The sequence below is a fragment of the Notamacropus eugenii genome, chromosome 1, assembly GCF_028372415.1.
Source record: "Notamacropus eugenii isolate mMacEug1 chromosome 1, mMacEug1.pri_v2, whole genome shotgun sequence".
Taxonomy (NCBI): domain Eukaryota; kingdom Metazoa; phylum Chordata; class Mammalia; order Diprotodontia; family Macropodidae; genus Notamacropus; species Notamacropus eugenii.
This window is the reverse complement of record NC_092872.1, coordinates 4896756-4924081: the sequence shown is the minus strand read 5'-3', so window position 1 is coordinate 4924081 and position 27326 is coordinate 4896756. Positions and strand designations below refer to the sequence as shown.

The 27326-nt window shown below is 46.3% G+C and overlaps 1 protein-coding gene across 2 annotated transcripts in view; it reads right to left on the bottom strand.

The window, feature by feature from the left end:
* Nucleotides 1-27326, bottom strand: part of CACNA2D2 (calcium voltage-gated channel auxiliary subunit alpha2delta 2) — a 430484-nt gene that overhangs the window by 32136 nt on the left and 371022 nt on the right. For both annotated transcript variants that reach the window (XM_072650522.1, XM_072650523.1), the window contains 4 exons: nucleotides 21728-21772; nucleotides 16215-16353; nucleotides 10771-10902; nucleotides 10325-10382 (listed from right to left, as the gene is read on the bottom strand). In XM_072650522.1, the coding sequence (XP_072506623.1) occupies nucleotides 10325-10382; nucleotides 10771-10902; nucleotides 16215-16353; nucleotides 21728-21772 (374 nt within the window). The remainder of the gene's footprint in view (nucleotides 1-10324; nucleotides 10383-10770; nucleotides 10903-16214; nucleotides 16354-21727; nucleotides 21773-27326) is intronic.

Here is a 27326-nt window from a genome sequence, read left to right as displayed (position 1 = left end):
TAGCATTAATTCTCAGTATAGTGTAGTTAATACTATTTTATAGATCAGGTGACTGAAGCTTAGAGAGGGTGATTTGTCCAAGGTCACAGAATTCCAAAAGAGCAGAGTTGGGACTTTGAACGCAAGACCTCTGACTCCAGATGTGGTGTTCTATCTATCACATCACAGCTACTGGCCCAAGGCCATGCACTAATAATTCTTTCTTCTCTCAATCTGCCTCATGAAAGATCCCTGATACTTTGGAACTCTGCTCTTTAGGTCCCTTAAGGCTCAAGGGACACTGGATTCCATCCCCATTTCCTCCAGTCAATCCTATGACTCTCTCAAATTTCACCAGAGGTACAGATGCTGGTCACTGCACTCCTCCAATATCTTGAGGGTAGCAACTATTTCCACCCCCCCCTTTTATGTCTTCTAGTGCATAGCACAATATGTCATAATTGCTAACATTAACATGGTATTTTAAAGTTTGCAGAACCTTTTACATATATCATCTCATTTGGTTCTCACAATAACTCTGAGGTTGGTGTTATTATTGAGGCCCAGAGAAATTAAGGGATTTGCCCAGAGTCACACAGCTAGCGAATTTCTGAGGCAGATGTGAACTAAAGCTTTTCCTACTCCAAGTCTAGCCTTCTAACTGCTTTATAGTAGGGTTGGATAAGTGTTTGTTAAGTTAAATCTAATTAGTATCTTTTCCCATTGCCATCCCAGAAGGAAGGTTTTGCTGGAGATAAGAGAGAGAGAGAGAGAGAGAGAGAGAGAGAGAGAGAGAGAGAGAGAGAGAGAGAGAGAGAGTGAGAGAGAGAGAGAGAGAGAGAGAGAGTGTGTGTGTGTGTGTGTGTGTAGGGGCAAGAGGGTGGAGCTGAAGCTAGCCCTCAACCCTCCATCCTAAATGAAGTACTCCTGAAGGTAGAGCAACCATTCCTGTGGCAGTTTGAATAGTTTGCTGGAGCTGTCCAGCTGCTGGGGAGGGGAAGGGAAAGAAATGACCTCCTAGGGGTATAAGACAGGGTCTAAGGGCCCTGGGGATGTGTATTTTTTCCAAAGGGTGGGGAGGTGGGAAACTGCCTTTTCCTGGGGAATGGAGCCACTCAGGCCCTGTATTATTCAAATAAAAGAATAAGTGCCCACTTGCAAGGGCACAGGGATTCAAAGATGAAAAAGTGAGAGTCCTGTCTACCGGAAACTTGGGTTCATTTAACTTCTATGATCTAGCACTGTATTTGGAGTCAGAAATTCCAGTTGTGAAGTCTTTCTTGATGGTCTATATGATCTCAGGCAAGTCCCAATCTTTCTGAACCTCAGTTTCCTCATCTGTAAAATGAGGAGGTTGGAATAGTTAACCTTTAAGGTTCACCCTAGCTTTGGTGTGACTTTTACCATTGGTAGTAATGGTCAGCTACCATTAGGGCTTTTATTAATCATGTTTTTGTTGTAGATCTGGACCCATAGACATTGAGGGTGGGCATCCTGAGAATGTGGGGGCGTGGGTAGAACTCAACCTGAACCCCACAGTTGTTACATCAACACAAGGATCACAAATTTAGAGCTGGGAAAGTGACTTTGGAGATAACCTGGGCCAACCTCTTTATTTTGCAGATGGAGAAGCTGAGTCTCAGAGAAGGAACATGACCTTCCCAGGATCACACAGGTAGTAAGCAAAGGAATTGTTTTCTGCCTCCAAGTTCAGTGCCGCCAAATCACACTTCTCCTATTCAGGATTCTGCAAAGTCAACCTTTCTGCGTTTGCTTCTCTCCAAGTTTCCTGGTAAAGTTCCTCTTGAGAATTCCCAACCCTGTCTGGGCTGAACTAAGAAAGGGAAAGGAGCTGGTTCCTGTGGTGCTAGGATGGAGAAAATGAGTCTCTTTGGGTGATATGGTTACATCAGGACCCGCCTAGATTAGAAAGAAAGGGGTAAAATGTGGGATAAGACTGGAACAGCCACAAATGCTCATCCCCAGAGTTTGTGGTTTTTCTTCATATCTCTCTCCAGAGGCAGCAGGGTACAGTAGATAGGGCACTTTTGGAGAGAGGGAGACCTGGGTTCAAATCTTGCCTTTAACATTCACTAGCCGCGTGATCATAAGTAAGTTACTTAAACCCTTTCTGTGCCTCAGTTTCCTCATGTGTAAAATAAGAGGGTTGGATGAGATCAAAGTTTCTTAACCAGGGAATAGATTTCAGGAGAAAAAAAATACATCTTTATTTTCATTAACCTTTAACTGAAATTTAGCATTTCCTTCTGTTATTAAAGTAGGCAGCAAATGTAATTCTGAGAAGTGGCCCATGCTTCACCAGACTGTCAGATGGGTCTATGACACAAAAAGAGATGAAGATTCCCTGACCTTAGATGGTGGGAAGGTTTTGGGATTTGGAGTCAGAAGACCTGAGTTCACATCCTCGCTCAGTTGCCTCATCTGTAAAACAAAGGCTTGGATGACATGTTCTCTAAGGTCTTTTCCAGGTCTCTGTAATCATTTATTCTAGCCCTCTTATTTTTCAGGTAGAGAAACTGAGGCTTTGGAGTGACTTGTTCAAGGTCATCCAAGGGGTCAATGCAGACGTGAGACTAGGACTTAGATGTGACTCCTGGTTAAGTGCTCCTGTTAAGAACGAATGAGTTAAAACATTCATTCAACTGGGCATACCCTTTGCCCCAGTGAAACCACTAGTTGGTCTATGTCCCACAGAGAAAGAGATCCAAAGATGAAGAAAAGGATCCACATATACAAAAATGTTTAAAGCAGTTTGTTTTTGTGGTGGCAAAGAACTAAACACTAAGGAGCTGTCACTTAATGTGGGAATAGTTGAACTAATTAATGGCAGGCAGATGTAATGGGATATTGTAAATCCTGTAAGAAATGATGAGAGGGATAGATCTGTATCAACTGATGCAGGGTGAAGTGAGCAGAACTAGGAAGCCAGTTTATATAATAACAACCACATGGTAATGGCAAACAACTTTGAGAGACTTAAGGACTCTGATTGATATAATGACGAACCATGATCTCTAAACTTCGATGATGAAGCAGGCTACCTGCCTTAAAATAAAAGTGAGGGACTAAGGGTATAGAATGAGAACTGCACATATACATATATATGTGTGTATATACATATATATATGTGTGTGTATATATATAGATATACATATATATATGTATATGAAATGGCCAAAGTGAGAATTTGTTTTAGCTTGGTTATGCATATTTGTTACAAAGGTTTTGTTTGTGTGTTTTTATCTCCATGGGTAGGAGATAATAGGAAGAGAATTCTGTAGATTTTTATTAATTAGAAAAATAAAATAAAAATTTAAAAAATAGAGAGGTTAAAAAAAGTTTTTATACTGTACATACCCCTTGAACTAGTAATATCACTAGTAGACCTAGGTCCCAAAGAGATCAATGAAAGAGAAAAAGGACAGAAAATACACTCTTTTTGAGGTAGCAAAGACATGGAAACTGAGGAGGTATGCATTAAGTGGGGAGTAGTGAACAAAATGTGGCACACAAATGTAATGGAAAGCTATTGTGCTGTAGGAAATGATCTAAGGACCACTTTGAGAGAAACCTGGGAAGTTTTGTTTGTATAAACTGATGCAGGGTGAAGCGAGAAGAACCAGGAACAAATTTATGCAATAACAATAGCATTGTTGAGACAAATAACTTTGACTTAAGAATTCTGATCAATGAGGAGACCTACCATGATTCCAGAGGACTGATGTTAAAGTCAGCTGCCCACCTTCTAACAGAGAGGGGATGGACTCACAATACAAAAGGAGATATGTATTTTTGATTATGGCCAATGTGGGGATGTGGTTTTACTTGATTATGATTTTTTTTTTTTAAGGATTTTGTTTTTCTTTTTCCAGTGGAGGGGGAGGTGGTGAGGAGAGGAAAAATGCTTATTAATTGAAATAAAATAAAATAAATGTTGAAATGAAAAGAAAAAAAGGAGGCAGACAGATAATGGGAAAATAGACAAGAGCAATCAAACGGCTTAGCCCTTGGGTCTCAATTAAGCAACAGATCAAAGAAATCAAGAGAGAGTGGGTATCTTTGTAAAAGGGAGAAGAGTGAGAAAACCATCTTACCCTCTTAGCCCAGCATATAAGGCCTTCCTCCACTTGGCTCAGACCTACCTTTAACCTGACCTAGCAGGACTCTGCTAACCATACTTTTTTTTCTTCAGCCAGGTAGGCCTCTTGCATATGCCCTGCTCATATTGGGGAAACAGCATGGCATAGAGGAAAGACCACTGAAACTGGAGTCAGAGACTGGAGTTTAAGGCTCTCCTCTGATAATAGCTGCAAGACTTTGGGTAAGTCACTTGTCTCTGAGTCTCAATTTCTTCATCTGTAGATGGGGATGGTAATATACTACCTACTTTGAAGCACTCTACAAGTGTTCAAGGGCTACAGGAAGGGGAGCTATTATAGTCTCTACGTTCTAAGCCTTCGCTCAAGATATTTCCTTTCCTTCTCTCTCATCTCTACAATTCTTCGCGATCCTTTAACACCCAGTTCATGTCTTGCCTACTTCAGGAACCAACCCCACTGGCCCAGTGCCTCTAGGAAGACCACTCTAGTCTCCCTGGGTTTCTCTACTCTCTTTGAACATCTCCAGATACAATATATTTGGCCTCATATTGTGAGACAGATGTTCTCTCTTCTCCCTCTATCCTCCTTTTCTCCCTACTCTTCAAGAGAAGTACTTGTCTGCTTCTTCGCTGAATCCCCATAGTGGGAGCTTCCTGAGGGCAGGATCCATGGGTTTTCTCTGTTGTCTGTCTCCCCCACAGTCAGGCATGGACAGAGCTAGGCACTGGGCTGATAGCACTTGCTTCCTTAGAAATGGGGGAGGTGGTAGCATAGACATTGCCTTGAAGAATGCTTTAATTTGTAAAGGTTGTTTGAGACAAGAAACAAGAAAGAATCTAGATTTCCAAAGAGCCTGGGGGAGAAAGCCCTGGAGCAGGAGGAGTTTGACTGGCCTTGGGTACTGGAGACCTCTAGACCTTAGGTTCTGAGTGAGATTTATCTCCTGAACTCGATATGACTGAACTATTTCTCTTAGTCTCTGGGCTACATAGTCTGGGTCAGAGCCCTTTCCCCACCAGAAGGGGAACTACTTGAGTTCAGATCAATGAGTCAGTGTTTGAGGAAGTTGGCAGGAGAGAACATTCATCAATGTCCCTACAGCTGCAGCCCCAAGAAGGACTTTTCTGTGGTTGAGGGGGAGCACCAAACAGTCTGTCAGAGCTCCTTCTGGGAATGGAGGTGTCAGGACACTCTAGAGGAAATCATGTCTCCAGGAAGTGGACACAGTTGAAATTATTGTACTTCGGTTGTTTTCAGTCATGTCTGGTTCTCTGTGACCCCATTTGGGGTTTTCTTGGCAAAGATACCTGAGTGGTTTGCCATTTCTTTCTCCATCTCATTTTACAGAGGAGGAAACTGAGACAAACAGCATTAAGTGACTTGCCCAGGGTCACACAGCTAGTAAAGTGTCTGAGGCCAGATTTGAACTTAGGAATTCTGAGTCTGCCTGACTCCAGGCCCCCACTCCACCTACCATGCCACCTAGCTACCTGCAACGGATAAAAGACAGCCTGTTTCTCCAGGCCCCAGTCCTGGTTTTCTGGGGAGGTGAGAGTGGGCCTCAGGCCTGATGTGTCCTTTCTATTGCAAATAATTTCTATAATAAGCGAGGAGAAGTTGACTGGACAAATGGTAATGACTTCACAAAAGTCCTTCTAGTAGAAAAGGAGGAGAGATTATAGTAGTGCTGTTGAAAAAATTACAAATGTTTGCATATCACCCAGACCCCTTGGGCTGATTCTCTGTCAGTTTTTTCTTTTTCCATGAGTAAATGCATGATTTTGAAAGAGGGTTGTTTCATATAAAATGAACCATAAAAATGGTATGAAAAGACATTGGGACATCTTGCCAGCCATCACAGTGATGACTGGAGAGGGATGCCTCACTGGGAGTGGACCCAGCTCCTTGACTCAAGCCCTAACCCATACTTGGCTTCTGAGAACATCCTGTGAGGTTTGGTGCCACCTTCTACTACCCAGGATCCTTCTGGGCACAGGAACAGATTCCCTAAAGTGGGAATCCCAGCGAGGTAGTATGGTGTCATCATGGGTCAGTCACTGCCCCTTTCTTGGTCTCAGCTTTGCCATATGGAGGATGGCAAACATTGGTTGTGGATACACTGTGTTTTTCCACATATATGGGATTGAGTAGATCTGTGTGTATGTGTAGATGTCTATGTACATATGTGCATGGCTGCATACATGTGTCCTCACACATATACATGCCTATGTGTCATGATCCCAGCCTGTGTACATATGTGCACATCCCATCACATGGGGACGTGAATGTATGCTCACATGTTATGTGTATGCTTGTCTACGAAGTCTTAATCAGTATATGCATGACTCTGTGGGCCTGGGTATGACCTTATTCTTCTTAATCAACAGCAGGCTGGGGAGGTGACAGATACAGCTTGTCAACGAAGCCTTCTTATTGGGGGAGGAGGTTTATGGTCATTTGATACACAAGATAAGGGTCTGTACAACCACAGTGACACCTCGATCCCACTGATGCCCATTGATCTGCCAGGTATCTGGGCAGGACTCCCATTCCTACCTCCACGGGTTATCACCCCTTAGTGACAGAGGATCTTGGGTGCCTAGCTGAGAGCTGCGAACCCTTTCTGTGGCATTGGACCAGCGGAAATGAGAGCTACTTAGCTCCAGCTTTGTTGGCAAAGTGGGGTTCTCAGCACCCTTGTTTCTCTGTCCTTCTCCTGACCTCAGTGTCAGGATGGCCTGACTGTGAAGTTACATGGCAGGATTGTTAACATGAACAGCCTCTACTTGTTTAGTTGTTGGTGGGACTGGAGTAGCCAAGAGGAAAAGGCTTTACTAATCCACCAAGGGCAGAGAATAGGAAGATGGGGAAACTGAGAGTTTAGTGGGGGATAATGAGTTGTCTAGTTATCCTAAGGGTTCAAGCCCTAGCTGTTCCCTACACAAGAAAGTCTCACAGAGCATGGGTCTTGAGGAGAGAGCTAGGAATAGAGCAGAGAGGGGAGTTGGAGTTTTAAGATGGGGGCAAGATATTTTTTGGGGTAGAATTATAGGGACACTATCTAGTGACAGAGGCCAGAGGCATCAGTAGGTCCCTATTTTCCCTGCCATTTTCTTCACTCCTTTTCTCCCTTATCCAACATGTTATCTGGAGACTGAACCTTTTGATGCTAGGGTTTGAGGGAAAAACTTTTTCTCTACTGACCCTGTATTTGTACTGGTGCATTCTCTCAACTGCACCCTTAGAATTGCCCCAGAGTAGCAAAGGCAGAGCACCTTGGGGGCCTCTTGGAGGCTCGCTGCCCAGCAGAAGAATGGGATGTCCTGAGAAACGATAATCTGAAGGCTCAGAGGAATCTTTTCAGCAGAGGGGCAAGGAAGCAACAGGGACATGAGCCCCTGAACACTGGCTTGTTGGACCCTAGATTCCTGGGGACCAGGCATTCAGATTCAGGCTGTTTGGAGTAGCCTCCTAGATTGGGAGTTCCAAGAGGACAGGAACCGATCACTTCTATTCAATCTTTGTAGCTCACTATGACCAACCACAGTCCTGAATACAAAAACCACTTCAAAAATATTTGCGAGTGTGCCCAGTGATTGCAATAATGTAAATGGAGAGAACAAGAAAATGACACCAAGTGAGAGTTCAGTATAATGGCCAAGCTGGGCTTCCCTGATGGTTTGAGGAGATGCAACTTTCTCTCTTCCTTGCAGGATGTGGGTGGGAGGAGAGGGGGCTGGGGGCTGGGAGCTAGGGGGAGGGCAGTTGGGAGTGGACAATGATTATGGCTGTAGATAGTGCATACATTTTCAGACACGGTTGGTAGGTTGGTTGGTTTTGGTGAATTCTTCCCCTCCCCCACCTCCTTTAAAAAATCTTTGTTAAGAAGAATGGTTCTCTAGATGGGGGAGGGAAGGGATGTGCTTGGAAATGGATGTGATGAATCAGCACAAACCATAGTAAACATTTGGAAGTGTTTGTTGGAGTTAAAGTTGCAGCCAAGTTTCTGGGATCGTAGCTGATCCTCCCCCTCCATCGAATGCCCATATTCTGTTCTATTTATCCAGAATATTAGAACTTTCAGGGATTTAGGGGTGGAAGTGGAGAGCAACATAAGTAAAAGGGTTGGTGACGGGCTGATGGGACTTCCAGCCCAGGGGCAGATTCCACACTGACTGTCTGGGGGGTTGCTTAGTAAGTGAGTATTGCCTTCTCTGTACCAGATATTGTCCTAGATGCTGGGGATACAAAGAAAGGCCCAAAACATGGTCCCTGCCTTCAAGGGGCTCATTTTGTCTCCCCTAAAGTATTTAGTCCTGGGGTTCCTTAATATGAGAACAGTTGGTTGGTGCAGAAGATAAAGCACTGAACCCGGAGTCAGGAAGACCAGAGTTCGAATCCAGCCTCAGACACTTACTAGCAGTATGACCCTGGGGAAGTCACTTAATCTCTGCCTCAGTTTCCTTATCTGTAAAATGGAGACAGCAATAGCACATATCTCCCAGGGTTATTGTGAGGATAAAATGAGAAGATATTTGTCAAGTGCTTTGCAAACCTCAATTGCCGTATAAATTATCATTATTGTTGTTTTCACACAAAGGGAGGATTTCAGGGAGTGAATACTCCATTCCAGGTGGGAGGTTAGAGAACAGCCCTTCTTGGGCTCTTAGCTCTCCAGCTCCCAGTGTCTGGTTTTTAGAACTGAGTTGCAAGTTTCTGGTTTCCTAGCCAAGGAAAATGAGTATGATTGGTGGGATATCCCCTTTCCATGTTTCCCCAAAGGGCCTTTTCCTCTGGCTTTCTTCCTTCCTCTAGTTTTCCTTTCCCTTCGCCCCAAAGAAGGCTTCAGAACCAACCTACTACTCCTTGGTTACATAAAGGGATTGTGATGTCGGGGGTCATGGGGACACTCATGTAGGACTGGTCATTTTGGCCACTGATTTCAGTAAAAGAGTGTGGGTGAGGATGGCTAGACTGGTTTGGTTTTGCCAGAGAGAGGGACTCTAGCCTCTGGAAAATCCCTTTCTCATCTTGGATTACTCTCTGCTCCTTCCCAGAGAGGAAGAAAGGGAAGAAGAGAGAGGCTAGACAGGTCTAGATGGTAGGGATGGAGATGAGAATTGTGGGGAGGGGGTGGAGAGCTGCAGTCTGGGTGCCCCTGTCTGTGTTATTGTATCCATTTTCCAGTGGCAACGATGTGTGAAATGAAAATTGGACAGAGTTGGCTGCTCCCTGCTCAGAGGGCTGGGATATCATAGAGGGAGAAGGGGACAGAGAGGGAGAGGAAGGCAAGGGGAAGGAGAAGAAGGCAAGGGGGAGAGAGGGAGGGAGGAGGAAAGGATGAAAGAGAAAAAGAGAGAGTGAAATAGTGAGAGGGAGATGGAGAGAATGAGAGCAAAGGAAAGAGAATGAAAGAAGAGGGAAGGAGAGAGAGGGGAAAGAAGAGAGGAGATAAAAGGAGGGGGAAAAGACAGGAAGGAACAAAATGAGAAGGGAAGGAAGGGAAGAGATAAAGAAGAGGATATGGGAGAAGAGGGGGATGGAGAAAGAAAGGGAGAGAGCAGGAGGGAGAGCACATAGTAGGTATTTTAATACTTGCTAAATTGAGACAAGGAGAGAGGAAGAGAGAGAGGGAGAGAGGGAGAGAGGGAGAAAGAAGTTAGGCAAAGGAGAAAAAGAGTGAGGGGGGAGGGAGAGGACAAAGGAGGGAAAAGGAAAGGGGGAAAGAATAGGAGGTAGAGAAGGAGAAAGGAAAAGAGAAAAGGGGAGAGGAGAGCCAAAAAAAGGAATGGGAATGAGAGGTGAGTACACTTTAGGCAATTTATGATATGTGTTGAATGAATTGAACTGAATTGAGAAGGGAGATAGAATCAGAGAAAGAGAGAAAGAAGGGAAAAAGGAGAGAAGTAGAGGGGAAAAGGGAGGTAGAGAGAGGGGAAGGGAAGGGAAGAAGTAAATGGAGTGTGGAGGGCAAAGTGGGAGAAGGGGAAAAAGAGAGAGAGAGAGACAGAGACAGAAAGAGAGAGACAGAGACAGAGAGAGGAAGAGAGAGAGAGAGAGAGAGATAGAGAGAGAGAGAGAGAGAGCTGGGGAGAGGGTTGTGCTGCTGTTTCAGGGATAGAAGGCAGAGAACTGGGTAGGGTGTGAGGGGCCCAGCCCCAGGCCCAGTGTGGTTGGACAGGCCCCAAACAGCCCCCACCTGCTCCTGAGTGCCCCACACTCACCAGGGTCTCCGGCGAACATCATACAGGTCAATCTTTTTTGGTGCTCTCCAAGGGGTAGCTGTGGGGTAGGGTGGAGCAGAAAGAGGCTGAGATTTCTGGGGTTTGGGGCAGGGACATGAGCCTAGGGGATGTGGTAGGTTTAGGCTCTGGACCCATTCTTGGAGGAAAGAGTTGACTCTCAGGAAAGCATCTTAGGGCTAGAAGTATTAGGGCTAGAAGCTCAGGGCGCTTCCTCAATGCCACCATGCCCTCTCCATGCCCTGAAGTAAATGACTGGTCTGATTTCATATCTCCGTATGCCAGGGTAGGCAGAGAGAGGACAAAGGGTTGACAGAGTGGGCACAGGGTTTCTGGAATTGACCCCTAGTTTTATTGTTTGGCTTGATCTATACAAGGAATGGAAGCAATTCCTGGGGCCGTGGGTCCTCAAATCCCCAGATACCCACCTGGGTAATACCGGGTGACCCCCGTAGCACTGCCAAAAACCTGCCACAGCAGTGATGGGTCTTCCTTACGGTTCTCCACAAATACATCTTCCAGGGCTTCTGTCCAGTTGAGTTCATTCAGGATCACCGTGGCTGTGGGCAGAAGAGGTTAAGAGCTGTGGGCACTTTGACCCCATCCCACACAGCAGGGGGATACTGTGGGGAATGAGCATGTCTTGGATGATCATAGCTACCTCTTGGGCAGCCTTTCTGCCTCCAGTAAACTGTTCCATGCAACCTCTCCTTCAGAGTCGTCTCATGCAGTCATAAATCTCACCATATCACATTCCTTCTCAAGAACCTACAAGAGCTCCCCATTGCCTATGGGACTTTCCTCAAATTCCTCAGTTTTGTATTCATAGCCCCCTATACTGTGATCCCAACTCTCTGATCTCTCTGATCCTGCTCCCCAACACCCTCTTCACTGATCTCTACATATGCCAGACTCATTCTTACTTTTGAGACTTTGCTAATGTTATTTCCTGATATTTGGAATATCCTTCTCATACATTTCTTATCTCTCTCTACTGGACTCTCAGCCATTCCTATTAAAATCCCACTTCTTTCAGAAAGCCTTCCCTGATTTCCCCCACCATGAAATCTTCCTCCTCTGAACTCCTATGGCACTTGTGGTCAGAACCACATAGGGGGGTGTATACACTTGACTGTTCTCTGTGTCTGGGTCCACTTTCCCCTAGACTATGAGCTCTCTGAGAGTGGAACCAGGATCTGCTTCCTTTCTTTTCTCCTTCCAGATTGTGAGCTCCCTGAGGACTGAGACCTGATCTATTCCAACTCTGCCAATAAGAACATTTAGAAGCTCATTACTGTTTCTTTTGAAGGGGTGGAGCTGGGGTGCAAGGTGATTGCCAGGCTTATTTTGGGTTGGCAATCTGAGCTCATTTTTGGGCTGAGGTGAAGGAGTTAGTGAATGGCCAAGGTCCAGAAAATCTAGGATATTGTAGATCAAGCAGCATCTGAGGTTTATGGCAAAGGAATCAGGGGTATCCATCCTCTTTTGGAATGGCTCCTTGAGCCTTCTTGACTCCCCTGAGCCTGTCCTGGAGAAGAATGGGGCTGGCTCCAAGGAGCTCATCCTACTCAACATGCACTGTAGGTCACCGGCCTGGCATGAAAGCAATGAAGGGTCTGCTGATGGCACTGGAATTATTCAGCTATTAAAGCAGCTGATAAGCTGGAAACCATTGGACTCCATGACTAATCATCTGGGGCTAGGAGCACTGGGTGGGGAGGAAGGGATGGGAGAAGGATCGTGTCTGGGGGGGGGGTGCTGAACCAGGTCTGGGGCTGAGGCTAGGGGAGTTCCAGACCATAAATAAGCTCATGAACCAAAACATGGGCACATATACATCAACTCTGCTCACAGATGGACTCACACAGATAAACGTGTCCAAGTATGTGCACACACACGCACACACACCATCTCCACCGACACACTTCTGATGTATGTGTATCCATAGCCTCAGACACGCAATCTGACAGTGATATCCATGGTAAGCATTATCTCACATCTCTATAAGACAAGGACTTCACTTGTTCAAAAAAATCCCAAAACATCCATTCTTTTACTGTCTTCTCCCCATTCGAGGAGCAAAGCAGGGATTACTAGCCCACTCCTATGGATGAAAAAACTGAGACTCCTAAATGAAAAATAGGACATCTGGGGCTACGGATTGGGTGTTCTGAGTCAGAGGCCAGGTCTCTTTCCATTGCATCATGCAAACATGCTTATAGCTGCAGATGCTCATACAAACCCAAACATGTGTTAGACATGTAGACAGTAAGGGAGAGCATCTGTTCATTGATCCCAGGCTCTGGTCTCAGACTGAGCCTGACCGTGGTCATAGTCTCTTGAACCTCATTTCAGACTAAACCCTGACCTTGTCACAGCCTGAGCCATGAATTCCAGAGTAGAGGCAGAACATGATCCATTGGAGATACAGAATTCCTTTCCTGTTGAGCAGACCTCATGTTCAGTCCCTCCACCCATCCTACCAGGACCAAGAGGGGGACACACACATACCCAAGACCATTGATTCAGAAATAAAGGAAACTTAGTTAGTCACTCAGTCCTAGGGGCTCTCTAGTCTAAACCTTACATTTTACAGATGGGGAAACTGAGGCCCAGAAAGAACAATGACTTGCCCAGGATCACATAGGCAGTAGATGGCAGAATGAGGATTTGAACCCGCATTCTTTGACTCCAAATTTAATGTTCTTTCCATAATATCACATAGCTTCAAGTATACACCCACACCTATACATCCAGATCCCATAGCATCTTTGCTCATGGAATCCTCTGGCTGATCAAAACCTTCAAATCTGTAGTAGCCCTGCCTTTGGGATCAGTTCCACACATGGACTGGGACCATTAGTATAATTTTATCCTACAGTGCCTAGAGTAGCCTAAGCTGCTCTAGGATGTACTTTTCTGATTGTCTCATTCAGAATCAAACCTCTAAAAGTTTCAGTCTTTGGAACAGTCGAAGAGCTTTGATCAATAGTTAACTAGCCTCAAAGATCGCTAGAGCTCGCTGGGAACTTACAACTCCCCTAGCCTGGCTCAGCCTTTTCATTTGACAGTTGCAGAAACGGAAGCCCAGAGCAGAGAAGGACTTTGCCCCAGGCCATCTATTAGGTCAGTATGTGTTTTATTATTTGATGTGCTCCCTGGATAAAGTTTGACACTCTTCTTAATTTAAAGAATATTAAAGAAAAATCTCTTTCAGGAGAAATAAAAACAATGCAAGTTAAGTTGCATTTAATTTGTAGTCGTCTACTGATTCTTCCTGTGGGTCAGTGACTGTCCAGAGAAAAATGTCGGGCCACTTGGTTTTACTCAATCAGGTCTGATAGCTGTCACATACACACCCTCCCCCTCCCCACCATACATTTGCATATACAATAGTACACCTGCAAGAGACAACACCGAAGACTCTGGCAGAGATCCATGCTGACATGCATATGCTTACAGATGCAAAATCTTATGTAATGACACACGCAGGCACACACACGCACACACACACGCCCCACACACCCCAACAAGAGGCTTCTCTGATCCCCCTCCTGCCTACTCACCAGGTCCTAAGTGTACAAACACATATTCACACCCACACATTGGCACCCTGAATTAGGAAATGGGGGACCACCCCCACCTCAGGCAAGTGATTACAGATTTAATTACAAGTGACACAGTACATAAAAAAAACCTATCAAATGTAATTTGTGTGGGTAGTGAGGGGTGACTGGGGGGGGCGGGGCAGCCAAGGTTTTAATTAGTGTGGCTGCCTTAGATAGTGCCCCTCTGCTGGCACAACCCCCAGGGAGGCAGGACCCAGGGGATGAAAATGACTCAGCTTCTTCTTTCTCTGGGGGTGCTAGGTGTCCCTGCTTCCCAGCTCCGCATTGTCCAGGATGTGTGTGTGTGTGTGTGTCTGTGCTGTGTGTGTGTGTATGTCTGTGGTGTGTGTGTGTGTGTGTGTGTGTATGTGTGTGTGTGTGTGTGCGTGCTGCAATCTAATCCTCTTCCCTGCACTTCCAATTCATACACTCAGTCTCTCTCCCTCTCTTCTCTTTTTACTCTCCTTCTCCCTCTCACCCTAACTTCTCTCTCCTTTGGTCCCATTCCTTCCTCCTTTCCTCTGTCCCTCCTTGATTTAAAAAAAATTCTATTTTTCTACTTTTTCAGAGTAGGAAAAATCAGAGGTCAGAGCAGGAGCCCAAGTTTCTCCCAGGAGAGGGGGTCTTATGTTCTACCCAAACTTTCCCACCCAATTTGGCTTCGCCTCTAGCCCCAGCAAGGGTCCAGCTCTCCGAAGTGCAACATTTTTCTTGGAGGGGGCTGACAAAAGACAATGGATGGCACAGAGACAGACTTGGACAGGAAGGTATCCAGGGGGCATTTATTTTCATTCCTGTGTCCCAGCTTTGGGAGGCCATATCTTTGAAGTTCAGCTCAGAATACGATGATAGGACCACAGGGTCACAGATCACAGTTCCACTGGTTCTTCCAAGCAGGAGACAGGAAATTTGTCATGTTTGACTATGCTCTAGCTCAAACAGAGGAACGGTTTAGAGCTAGAGAAGGGTAGAAAAGGCTCCCATGGGGCAGGAGCTCTATACTAGGACTCTGTGTGTGTGTGTGTGTGTGTGTGTGTCTGTGTTTGTCTATCTCAATGTGTGCACATACTGGAAAGAATGAGGCACCAGTATGAGGCTGCACTCTCAGCCCACATACATACGATGAGGCAAGGATATGTATGCTTGTGAGTGCATGAGAGACTACTAGTGTGGGGCACTTGGGTGCAGACTAGTATGACTGTGTATGCCTGAAAATGTGTAAGCACTGACCATTTCTTTGTGTGTAAATAAATGTATGATTATAGGTATGTATTGAGGTGACTGTTTGTGACTGTCTGTGACTGCTTATGTATATGAATGAGATGCTATGTATGCATAGGTTACTATATGCATGAGCACAGAGTGACCAAAAATAGATTTCCTGTAATCTGTGTCATTCTGTGTATGTAAGTACGGAGCCTGTTGTTTTTAGTTATTTTTCAATCTTGTCCGATTCTTTGTGATCCCTTTTGGCATTTTCTTGTGGCAGAGATACTGGAGTGGTTTGCCATTTCCTTCTCCAGCTCATTTTATAGATGAGAAAACTGAGGCAAACAAAGTTAAGTGACTTGCCCAGCGTCACACAGCTAGTGTCTAAGGTCTGATTTGAACTTAAATCTTTCTGACACCAGGCCCAGCACTCTATCCTCTGTGCTACCTAGCTGCCTGAAATATGGATGCACAGAACTGGATAGCATTTATCCAGTTTTTTAAGGTTTGCAAAGCTCTTTATATGTATCTTGTTTGAGCTCATTGGCCAAGCATTGATCCCCAGATGAATGTCTCAGGGCCAGGGGGGCCAGAAGATTGGGGCATATGGTACCCTGAGCTCTAATCCAAGATTTAGGTTCATTGTACCAGTGTGCATCCTACAGAGGCAGGGGCAATGTGTTCTCTGTAGGTACCATCTTGGTGGATGAAGTAAGTTTCTTCTTCATCCCCCCTGCTGTGGTGGGCTCAGAGTGTTCTAGGGTCCTGGATCTCTACTGTCCTCAACCCAGGTTTCTTGGGTGGCAGTGTGGCATAATGGAAAAAAATATTTTGGATTCATATCCTATATCACCTACTTGTTACTTGTGTGATCCTAGGCAAATCAATTTACCTTTATGGTAAATTTCATCTGTAAAATAAAGGGTTTGGATTAAATGACCTCTACTGTTCCATGCATCTTTGATCTAGGAGCCTGAATATAGCACTGTGCCCCTACTTTGGAGGCTTGGGTTCTGGCTGTATGGGAAGGGCAAGGAGACTGAGGGGGCACTTACAGCCTTTGTAGATATCCGTAGGGATCTGGACAGCTGTATATGAGTAGTTGACCTTGTTTTTAAAGTTTGGGTCCTCCACGAAGTCCAGCTGCAGGGTACTGGGCTTTTCCCTCTCAAACTCCTCACCCTCGGGGTCCTCCTGAGAGAGAAAGAGAGAGAGAAAAGGGAAGACAGGCAGTGTCAGGGATGGTGAGGAGAGGAAGACTGATGAAGAAAGAGAAAGAGAGAGAGAGAGACAGGGAAAGGAACAGACAGAGCAATAGAAAAGCGGCATCTTAGTACAGTAGAAAGAAAGAACACTGAATTTAGATGACAGAAATCCTGGATTTGAATCCCAGCTCAGCCACTTTCTACCTGTGGACCTTGGGCAAAGCATTGAACTTGTTAGTTTCATTATTTAAAATAAGAGCTGGGTGGACAGACTCAAACAACCCAGTTCAGTAAACATTCATTTCTATGTCCTTGGTGCTGAGGATACAGAGATAAACAATGGGACATGGGCCTTTGAAAAGCTTATAATCTAATTGGGGAATGGGAGGTGGGGAGGGAATATTATATGTAAAAAATATGTACAATCTCAGGAAGAATTGGAAAACCTTGATCACCAAGGCCATCTTCCTTAGCAAAAGGAGCTTGAATATTTCCTGTCAGAACAGAAACCAGTCCTATGGTAATGACTTCTATGGCCCCTTCTAACTTTGAAACCTGTGACTCTGAAGAGGAAGAGAGAGCATGAGACAGAGGGAGAAGGACAGACAGAATCAGAACTGCAGAGACAAAGAGAAAGATAGAGATCTACTGAGAGAAATGGAGAGAGTGAGACAAAGAAAACAAGGGAGATAGACAGACAAATAGATATGTAGAGGAGGGGCACCTAAATTTCCACACTTTAAGATGATAGAGTTGGATAAAACGATCCTTAAAGTTTGTGCCAGCTCTGTAATTCTGTGATTATTTTGGAGGGAAAAAGATGAAGAGATACAGAGAATGAGAAAAACCTGATGTCCTGGGGAAGGGGCTGCTGCTGTCATTGTGCCAGGTAGGGGAGTGGTCTGGACATATAGGCCATCTGACCTCCCAGATGCCCCATCTCCTCCATCCCAATGGAGCAGAGTGTACAGATATACATTCCCTTCTCAGTCCCTGAGGCAGGTGAGTGGGGGTAGGAGAAGGAAGGAAGGAAGGAAGGAGAAGAGAGCTAATTCTTCTTCCATGAATGCTTCCCCACTATTCTCCCTCCATCCCATAGAGAGCCAACTATGGGCCAGAGATGGTCTGGAGGCCACCTTGGAGCTTTGTACATGTACTGCACTGACTACATCCGTTGTGGAGTGCTACCTTCTCTCCTTGCCTTAGTTTTGTGCATGTGTGTCTGTGTGTGTGCATGTGGGGGGTGCTGAGGCTCCTCATGGTCCCAGCTGGGATGTCTTGACCAGTGCCTTACCAAATCCTGAGAGAATTTCCAACCCAGTAAAAAAAAAAAAAAAAGGAAAAGAAAATAGAACCTCCCCAAATCCTTGAAAATCAATTAACAGCAAAAGGCAAGTATCAGAGACCAAATTAAAAGGGAGATCGGCTTAGTGCTCTGTCAATAAGGACGCAGGCGACATTTAATTACACAGCCTGATCAGCAAACTCAGGCTGAGCGCTTGGCTCTACACCCCCCAAATCCCCTCCTTCTCCCTTCCCCCACGGTGGTTTCCCGGGCAACAGAGCATCACCCAGCAGAGTCTAGAAAGGCCAGGAATCCAGAGTCTGGGGCCTTGACCTCCAACTCCAGGGAAAGGGGCTGGAGTGACCGTCACCCCTCCTGGCCTATGCCTGGAGCTGCCTGGACGCATATGTGGGCTCCCAGGGTCTTTTAGCCTCAGAGGACTGGGCTGGGAGGGAGGGAATAGGCAGGTCTAGTGAGTGCTTATAGGAGCCCTAGCCCAGAGAGGGGTTGCAGTTCCCATCAGGCAAAGGGATGGGGGAAGGGCTTGAAAGGCTCCAGTTGACTTTCTAAAAACAGCGGCCGCTTGCCCCTGACAGGTGCCAATTATGGTGTTTCATGGGCACGGGCACGCACTGCAGAGCCAGCCACCCACTCCTGTGTCTCCTGGCTCAGCTGGCAGGAGTCAGTGTTCTAATTGGTACACAGTGATGAGTGTGTGTGTGTGTGTGTGTGTGTGTGTGTGTGTGTGTGTGTGTGTGTGGAGAAGACAGCCCACCACTGGTGCAGGTGTGTAAGACACAGAAGGAGACATAGACAGGGACAGACAAACTGAGAAAGAAAGGGAGTAGAGAGAAATAAAGAGATGGAGACACAGCAGATAGAAATAGGGGGAGATAGATAGAGAGAGAGAGAGAGAGAGAGAGAGAGAGAGAGAGAGAGAGAGAGAGAGAGAGAGGAAGGGAGAGAGGGAGGGAGAGAGGGAGGGAGAGAAAGAGAGGCAGCTAAGAGCTATAGAAAGAGGGGCTGAGGGCATGAAACTGGCCCTTGTTAGAGAAGCTAAGAGCCTCATCAAGAGTCAGGTCTCTGGCAGGGCAGGCTGAACCATGCATACCTTCTGGCTTGGTTCGTGAAGAGTGAGGTCTTTCCCATCTCACTTTTCAACCTTATCTCCCACTATTCCCCTTCATAAACTGCATGCCCCACTTAGACTGGGTGACTCAACGTTTCCTGTCCTCTGTACCCCAGGTTACAGAACCACAGGGACTATGCGAAGGTTAGGCAGGATAAACCTGAAGTTTTGTTCTACCTCAAAATCTAGTTTAACTCTTCATTTTACAGACTGGGAAACCAAGACCCAGAGGGAGGTGGTATGGTAAAGCCAAAGAAGGGTAGATCTGGTTGTCGTTACTGGGTTTAAATCCTGAAGCTTCCACTTATTCACTGCATGACCTTGAGCAACATTGTTATTAATTAATGATAATTGTAACCACAATAATTTTCTGTTTTATAATTATTATAACATAATTATAAGATATTATAATGACTAATGATCAATATTAATAGATAGTATGAATTTTTCCTAGTGATGAGGAGGGGTATTACATAGCGCCTGAAGGCTGGTAATGTCCTTTACACACAATATCTCGTTCCTCCCTCACAGCACCTCTGTGAGTTAAAGGCTATGGCATTATTATTAGTTTACAAGTGAGAAAACAGGTTGAGGGACTGATGTGACTTGACCAAGGTCACACAGCTAGCACGTGTCTTCCTGACTCCAGGATCATTCTTCGTGCATACGGTGAGACAGTTATATTAGATGCCTTTTAGATTCCTTTCCAGGCCTGAGTTCTCAGGATTTTACTTAGAAGGCCAGAGACTTTCTAAACACAGTAGGGGGACTGGGGTGGTCCTCTGATGACAGAGGGAAGGGGGAGGTTTGGGGAGTTAGGATCTGTCTTTGCTCTAGGTTCCAAAGCCATTTCTGGCTGTGAGATGTGGCCTCGATCTCCAGGGGGTCTGTTGGCTCTGTCTTAGAGATGGAGGGATGCCTCTCCTGTCCTGCCACAGCTTAGGTGAGTACAGGGTTGTTTACACAGAGGATACTTAAGGGGGAAGATACTTTTTGGCTTGAATTAAACCTGCCTAAGGGGTGATGGTGTAATGGGACAAGGTGGGCCTGAGCTCATGGGCCAGGCCTTGTTTCCTGGGGAGTGTTGTATCACCCTGCCCACCATTGCTGCGTACTTATATCCCAGTAGCTGCACTCTGCTGTAGTCGTCCAGCTACCTATTAGCACCCGCAGGTATAGGTGCACAGCACAGGCACGTGCCTTTGGGCCCAGACATGTGCCTTCTGGCCCAGACAGCCATAAACACATCCACACAGGCCTGTCGGTCCCTTGAAATCCCCAGGTGACAGCCAAAGGCAGGGAAGTGGGCTTTGAGGAGCCGTCTGGCCTTCAGATAGCAGCTGATGAGTTCTGAGCTGTCGCTGAAGAGGCAGAGGATGGTGCTGGTTGGTGCGGGGAGAAGAAAACCCCTCAAATGTCAGAGGCACATGAAGGGCGCTGGGAATTTTAATCTCCCAACTTTTTAGGCGAATGTGACATTTGGATCCCCGGTAGATAAGCTATCAACTGGAGAACTTTCTCCTTTCTTCCTCTTTCTCCTCCCCACCCCCACCTTCTGTCTGGTAATTTAAAAATAAATGGTCTAGAAAGAGCTCTAAACAGTTACCTTTGGCAAAGATTAAGAAAATAAGCAGCCCGCCATCATGGTGGGTTTTATTTATTATAGGAAGGTTGCCAAGTTGGGGACTGCAGTGGGGGCTGCCTCCTTCCTGCCCTCTGGGCTCACGCTGACCATACGCCCTCTCCCCTCCCTCATCCTGCCCAGCAGGACAAGCTGGGGTCCAGTGTCCAGGAGCTCAGGCTCGAGCTCCTTTCTGTGTAAGTAGTGAGTGAGGGGTGTGGGGGAGCTGGGAAGCAAAAGGAAGGGGGCTGGGCCTGTCCAAGGCTGATGAGGCTAGGGAGACCTCCATCACTCAGTTAGCTCCAGCCTGTGTCCCGAGGGCTGGGGGTGGGGGACCAGAAGAATCAGGAAGAATTAAAGCTCCCTGGTTTATATTTAATGCACTGATTGCTAAAATTATAGCACGGAGCTGCCGGGAGGGGGGTAAGGAATTAGAGTCAGTGTCTAATTAAAGGTTCACTCCTCATTTGAATTTCAGATTCTAGCTTTAATTTTAGTAACTTCTCTGGGAGCAGTGGAGGCTCAGCCAAGGGGAAGCACACCTGCTCTATGACCACCCACTCTGCTCCCTGCCCCTCGGCCTTCTCTTCTTTCTCCCCCAGCCTCATTCTTAGTGCCCAGAACAGCCTCTCCCCCAATGATCTGGTGAACCTTCCTTACCCAGAACTATCCAGATGGAAATGGAAAAACTGACCTTCCTCCTTTCCTCCCTTCCCTTTTCTATCCTTCAAAGATCCCACCTCTTGTAGGAAGCCTTCCCAGATTGATCAGATCAGTCTTCTTTGGAGTAAACCTGGTCTGGACATCAGAGTGCTCCTGGGTTCTCTCCTCTATGGCCTATGAATGTATTCACTGCATGACTGATTACTACCTGGGTAAGGAAGAACAGCTTACAAATCGTGCTTCTGTTTAAACTTCTATTTGCAAAGTTCACACAGTTACAGGTTCTGCCTTGAGCAGAATGTCAGAGCTGCAAGGATCCTTAGACTCTGTCTAGTTCAACCCCTCTCATTTTTTACAGCAGGAGAAATAGAGGACTAAAGGGGAAGGCAGTTGCTCAAGATTGTATCAGGTGCAGAAATGTCAATGAAACTGAGGTCTTGGGACTCCTGGGCCAGGGATCTTTCCACCAGACTATCCTCTCTTCTTCTGTAGTGGATGCTAGCCAGGGTTACTCTGCAGCTGGGATACACGAGGGGACATTGCTGTGGCACCTGTGTGTTGTTCTGGGTTGTCCTGGGGCACAGGGCCCTGATCCAGGAAGGCAATGGGGTCTTTGATGGTAGAGACTGGATTTCCAGGGTGATACAGGGTAGAGAAATACTCACCAGCTCAGCATCTGCTTTGGAGTCATAATACTGGATATCTTCTTCCTAGAAGGGGAAAGAGACATGGCCCCATTAGTCCTCAGTAACAAAAAAAAATGCTTTAGTCTCCCTCGTTTTCTGTTTTCCCCTCAATCTTGGTCTCTCGGAAGCAGCTCTGACAGCTTAAGGGAACATGGCCCACCAAGGTGACCCCTCTCTGCTCTACAGTCACCAAGAATCCTTCCTCCTAGGTATACAGATGCTCTGAAAGAGAATACCTGCGTGTGTGTGTGTGTGTTTGTGAAAGAGAGGAAGGAAGGGAGGGAGAGAGAAAGGGGGAGGGAGAGGGTTAGGGAGAGGGAAAGAGAGAGAGAGACAGAGAGAGAGACAGGGAGAGACAGGGAGAGACAGAGAAAGAGACAGAGAGACAGAAAGAAAAGAAGAAGGAGGAAGGAGAGGTGAGAGAGAGGGGAGAGGGAGAAGAAATAAGACAAGAAGGGAGAGAGAGAAAGAGAGAGAAACCTGGGATGATGAAATGTAGAGGAAACTGGGTGATTGGAGGTGCTGGTAAGACTGTCATAATTAAATTTGACATTCCATCAGGAGGGGTAATTGAAGGGCACAGAATTAAAGGGAAGTGTGGAGCTGATGGCTCGGGGCCATGGTCAGGTCCCTCCCCCTGAAACTCCAGGAAAGCCCACCCTCATCTTTTATTCATTGAACTCCCATAGGGTGGGGTTGCTTCCCTGACAATCCCCACTCCAATCCTTCCACTTCAGCCTAATCCTTGGAGGCCAGGCCCAGGGGCCAATCTCTGCCTCCTCCCAAGGCTTCTTGGGGTAGAGTACTTTAATTCTAGGGTCCCACCAAGAGAAGGTTGTCAGACCCATCAGCAAAGTCATTCATTTACTAATTTTCTCCCTGGACCTTGTTGGGTCTGGGTCTCGGGGAAACCTGGCTAGGACGTTGTTCCCAGAGGCTTCCAGCCTGGGACAGATGCACAGGCCCTTGGCCCACACAAATACAGAGACATACACAGACTTAGGGGACTCTAAGGCTCCCAGCCCTGGGCCAGATGCATGGATTTAGGCCCTGACATAGGATTAAGGGACTTCAAGTTCAAAGAGACTCTAGCGACCATTTAATTTAACCCTTTCATTTTACAGATGAGGAAAGTGAAACTTAGAGAGGCTAAGGTCACATAGGTATTAAGTGTCAGATCAGGTCCTTTCTAATTACAGAGCATTTGGGATGGTTAGGAACTGGAGATCAAGTAAAGGTATAATAAAGAGAGCAAGGAACATTCTCCTGTTCAGCTGAATGTTGGGGAGGTGGGGGCTCTGAGGAGGCAACAGACTCAGAGGTTGTCCTAAGGTGGTCAGCTGTTAAGAATGTCTTCTCACTTCAGAAGTTCTAGAGAACCTAAATTGGCTGCTGTAGCTTGGCCCCAATACAATGAATGGCAGGTCTGCCATCTGGACTATAGCTATATACTATTGTAGTCTATAGCCTGGCCCTGATGCACCATACAGGGTTGTTGCTTCCTGAAAGTGATGCAGGATGTGGCTGTCACTGCCACCAAGACCCAGCAGAGTGCAGTGCTTGCTGCCACCTGAACCTAGTGCCACTGTGAGGTCAGAGAGGACACCAACCACAGTCCAATGGTGGAGAGCACCATGTGCCTATCTGGTACATTGTAGACTTGACTAACACCACTTCCCATATTTCTAGTGCCCCCACCTCTGCTCCAAAGTACCTGTCAGAAGGACCCATTCACTACTGTCCCTGCCCCCCAAGCTGAGCCAGAAGGATGGGTCCCTGATGCTCTCTCTTGTTTAGAATTCATTGAAGAGATGAAAGAAAAGATAATGGAGCATGGGGGGCAGAGTGGAAAGTTGAGGAAGAGAAAGAAAGAGGGAAGGAGAGGGGAAAAGAGAGAGAAGGTAGGAGGGAGAAGGAGGGGAAAGAGGAGGGAGGAAGAGAAAGAGAAAGGAAAGGGGGAGAGAGAGAGGAGAGAGAGAAAGAGAGGAGGAAGAAGGAAAGAGAAGGGGGAGTGAGAGAGGGAGGGAGGAAGAGAGAATGATGAATTGACTCCATATCTTTCAATATCTTCTATTAAAAGTCATGTCGTTATGGGAATGTACTTATTAATTATCTGTGATTTGTTGTGAAACGTGATGGGTTTACAATTTGAGAAGGAGGAAGCGCAATCTTCCCTATTGCCAGAAGCTCCCCCCTTGTTTCTTCTGTCCTGACTCCACCCGGTCTCCAGCACTGTACAGTCAGTCCTGGGGCCTGGGTTCCCAGCCATCTGCACGTCATAATTACCTAGGCCCCCAGGAGACCCATAACACAAAAGGGCTAATTTCATGTTTAATGACCTTTAATCAGGAGTGAGTGTGATGGCCCAGCCAGTGGGGCAGGGCGGGCACCTGGTGCCGCTAGAAGTTGCCCCAGGCCTTGCACTTTTCTTTTATATTGTTGGGGAAAAAATCAAACTGAAAGCTGGAGGATCAGAACTGGGTCCTCCTCCTTCCCCCAGATCTGCGCATGAATTCCTCCCTCTTCTCCTCCTCCCCCTTCCTCTTCCCTCTGGGATATTAGGGAGTGGGGTGAAAGTGGGTCCTGACTGGGGATTCACAGTAGGGGGGCTGCAGAGAAGCTGCTTTGGGAGAGTTCCTGGAGATCCTCCCAGTGTCCCCATCATTGCCAAAGGAAAACAAGAAAGGCTGTCCCCTCCTTGGAACCCCCCCCCCAACAACCCTTCACACACATATATAGAATGACCCCACTTATCCCCATAATGTACATGTGTGTATGTACAAACAGAACTCTCACATGCATGCACATAACATACACGTGTGTGCACTCGTACACACACACATGCAGCTGCACAGATGGATTGGAAGGGGCTCGAACCTGTGATTTCACTAGTTTCACAGGGAACCCTCGGATGAGGAGACCAGTCTACCCATGCAGGTCACCCCTTTCTCTGCAATTTCTAACGACTGGCCTGCAGAATTGAGAGGGCAAGAGATTTGCTCGAGTCACTTTTGAGCACATTTGCATAGAGAGTCCCCCTCTGTCCCCTTCCCTTTCCTGCCCTCTCCCTCCTTTCTCAGGGACGTCAGCATTCATTTTCCACAGTTATCATTTATAGCACATTCCTTCCCCTTTAATCTCTGGGTAGCTTTGGGATCTTAGGGTTTGTCTGTAGGCCCCTCCTTCCAAGATCTTCTAGATTCTTGGCATGGGCAGTTCTTGCCTCCCACATTTTATGACCTAGGGAAACCTCTGGCTCCTAGTCTTTTAAATTTGGGGAAACTGAAGTTGGGACAGGCCAAGACTATCTCTCTCCTACCATGTCCTGTCCCCCAATTCCTTCTCCCACTTAGTCACAACACCTGCAGTTGATATTCATTTTCCTAAACTTTTTTCCTCTACCACTCACCTTTTGCCCATTTCCCACCATTTATTCAGTCAATAAACCTGCTGATTTCCAATGGGCTGAAGGAAGCCAGGGAAAGTTGGGGTAAATTCCCATTAAATAACAATTGACCAGTTTCAGGTACACTTTTGTGTAGTAGAGCAGCTGGGGCCACAGCCTGCCTGGCTCTGTGCCAGGTCAGTTTGCAGTGGTGGTGGTGGTGGTGGTGGTGGTGGTGGTGGTGGTGGTGGTGGTGATGGTAGTGGTAGGCAGCAGCTTCAATCAGAGGTTATTGAGAGTGCAAGACCACTCCTTTCCTGGAAGTGGGATATAAGTACTCTGGGACCACAGCCAAGGGTTGCTGTGGGAGCCATTGCCAGAGCTTGATATAGTAGGGAGAGCCCTGACCTGGGAATCTAAGGATCTGAGCTCTAGTCCTGACTGCTCCTCATTGTTTTTGTGACCTGGGACCACTGCCTTCACCCTGCTTGGCATCAGTTTCTTTATTAGTAAAATGAGGGAGGTGGACTAGATAATTTCTAAGGTCCTTCCTAGCTTTAACATTGTATTAAAGTGTGCATTTCTAACAGATGTTGGGGAAGCAATGGGAGCCCAAGAGAGAAAAGCTATGTTTGAACAGGTGTTTTGGATCCTGAGTGTGAGTGGGGTAGTGGGAGGGAACAGGAGTTGGGTACCTTTCCCAAGGGTCCTCCTGGCTCTGTGCATACATGGGTTGTATGGAATGACTGCTTGGGTCCAAAGTGAAATTGGCTTCTCTGATTCCCCATCTCACTACTCTGGTTGCTTCCATCCTGATTTTCAGGGAAGGAGTAGAGACATTTGGCCCTAGACTCAAGACATGGTTTGGGACAGGTGTAGTAGATGTCCTTTACCTGTGTCTGACCCAGCTGGGAACTTGGGACTTGTTCTGTACTGATTAATAGCAGTTATGCCTGGTGGGCTCCAAATTATTTGGACAGGTGCTGCTGTCTTCTACTCCTGACTCTCCCAGGATAGCTCAGCCATATCCCACCTTCCCAATTTCCCAGCCACTTGGGAAAGTCTTAGCTCTCTCTCACTCACTCACTGTGTGACTTTAGGCCAGCACTTTTTCTCAGAGACTCAGTATTTGTATTTGTCAAATGAGAGGGTTGGAGATGGTCCCTAAGTCCCCTTCTGGCCTTAGTATCTCAATCACGAAACCTCATGCATGCTCCTGCTTTCCAGCCTGACCCTTCTACCCTGCCCCATACCTCCTACCTTCCACTTTCCTCTCTGACTCTGCCCGGGATTGAGTGCTTCTCCAAGGGTTTAGCCCCAGGATCCAGGGTTCTTTCCTGGTGCTATTTTTATAAGCCCAATGATATCTTCTAAACCCTAGCTCTAGGCACCAAGTCCCAGGTTCCTCAATTTGCATTTAGAGACCAGCTACACTGATTTGTGTGTGTGTGTGTGTGTGTGTGTGTGTGTGTGTGTGTGTGTGTGTGTATGTTTGGGCAAGATGGGACTATCTCTATTGGTTGTCCATTCATTTGTATATCATAATCTGGACAATAGGCATTCTTCATGTAGTAGGTTTTTCTTATGTGGATAGTTAGGGTGAACTCCTTGGAGTAAGAGTACATCTCATTTAGGAGGGTCTATAATGTTTCAGGGCTTAATGTAATCGGCCATAGGCAAACAGGAGCATCTGGAGGACCTTACCAGCTATAGTAAATCTCTCTTCAATATTGACTCTACATTGGATAGCCTCCATGGCAGTGCCAAGCATATGTCTCCTTGTTTTATGCTCTGAGTGATGGTAATAATCAGAGGTTCTTAGAACAAAGTGATCTCTATGGGTTACATCACTCAAGGAATCTTCTATGATTACACACAGGCATAGGAAGCACTTTGATTGGGGAGAGTCTTTAAAGTGGTGGCAATGTGCTCTACTGAATCAAATGCTTTTTAAAAAAAATGGTCGACACACAATGAGCACAGTGGGGTCTTGAATTTTCAGCGTATAATTGTAAAGATGTGATCTGATGCAGAATTTGCTTGCAAAAGTCTGCCCATTCTCTTCATATAATCTGAAAAAAGTCAGGGACGACCTCAAGGTATACATACATACATACATACATATATACATACATATATATATATATATATAAAATTCTCATTAAGATTCTATAAAAAATTGGGAAAGTAGGC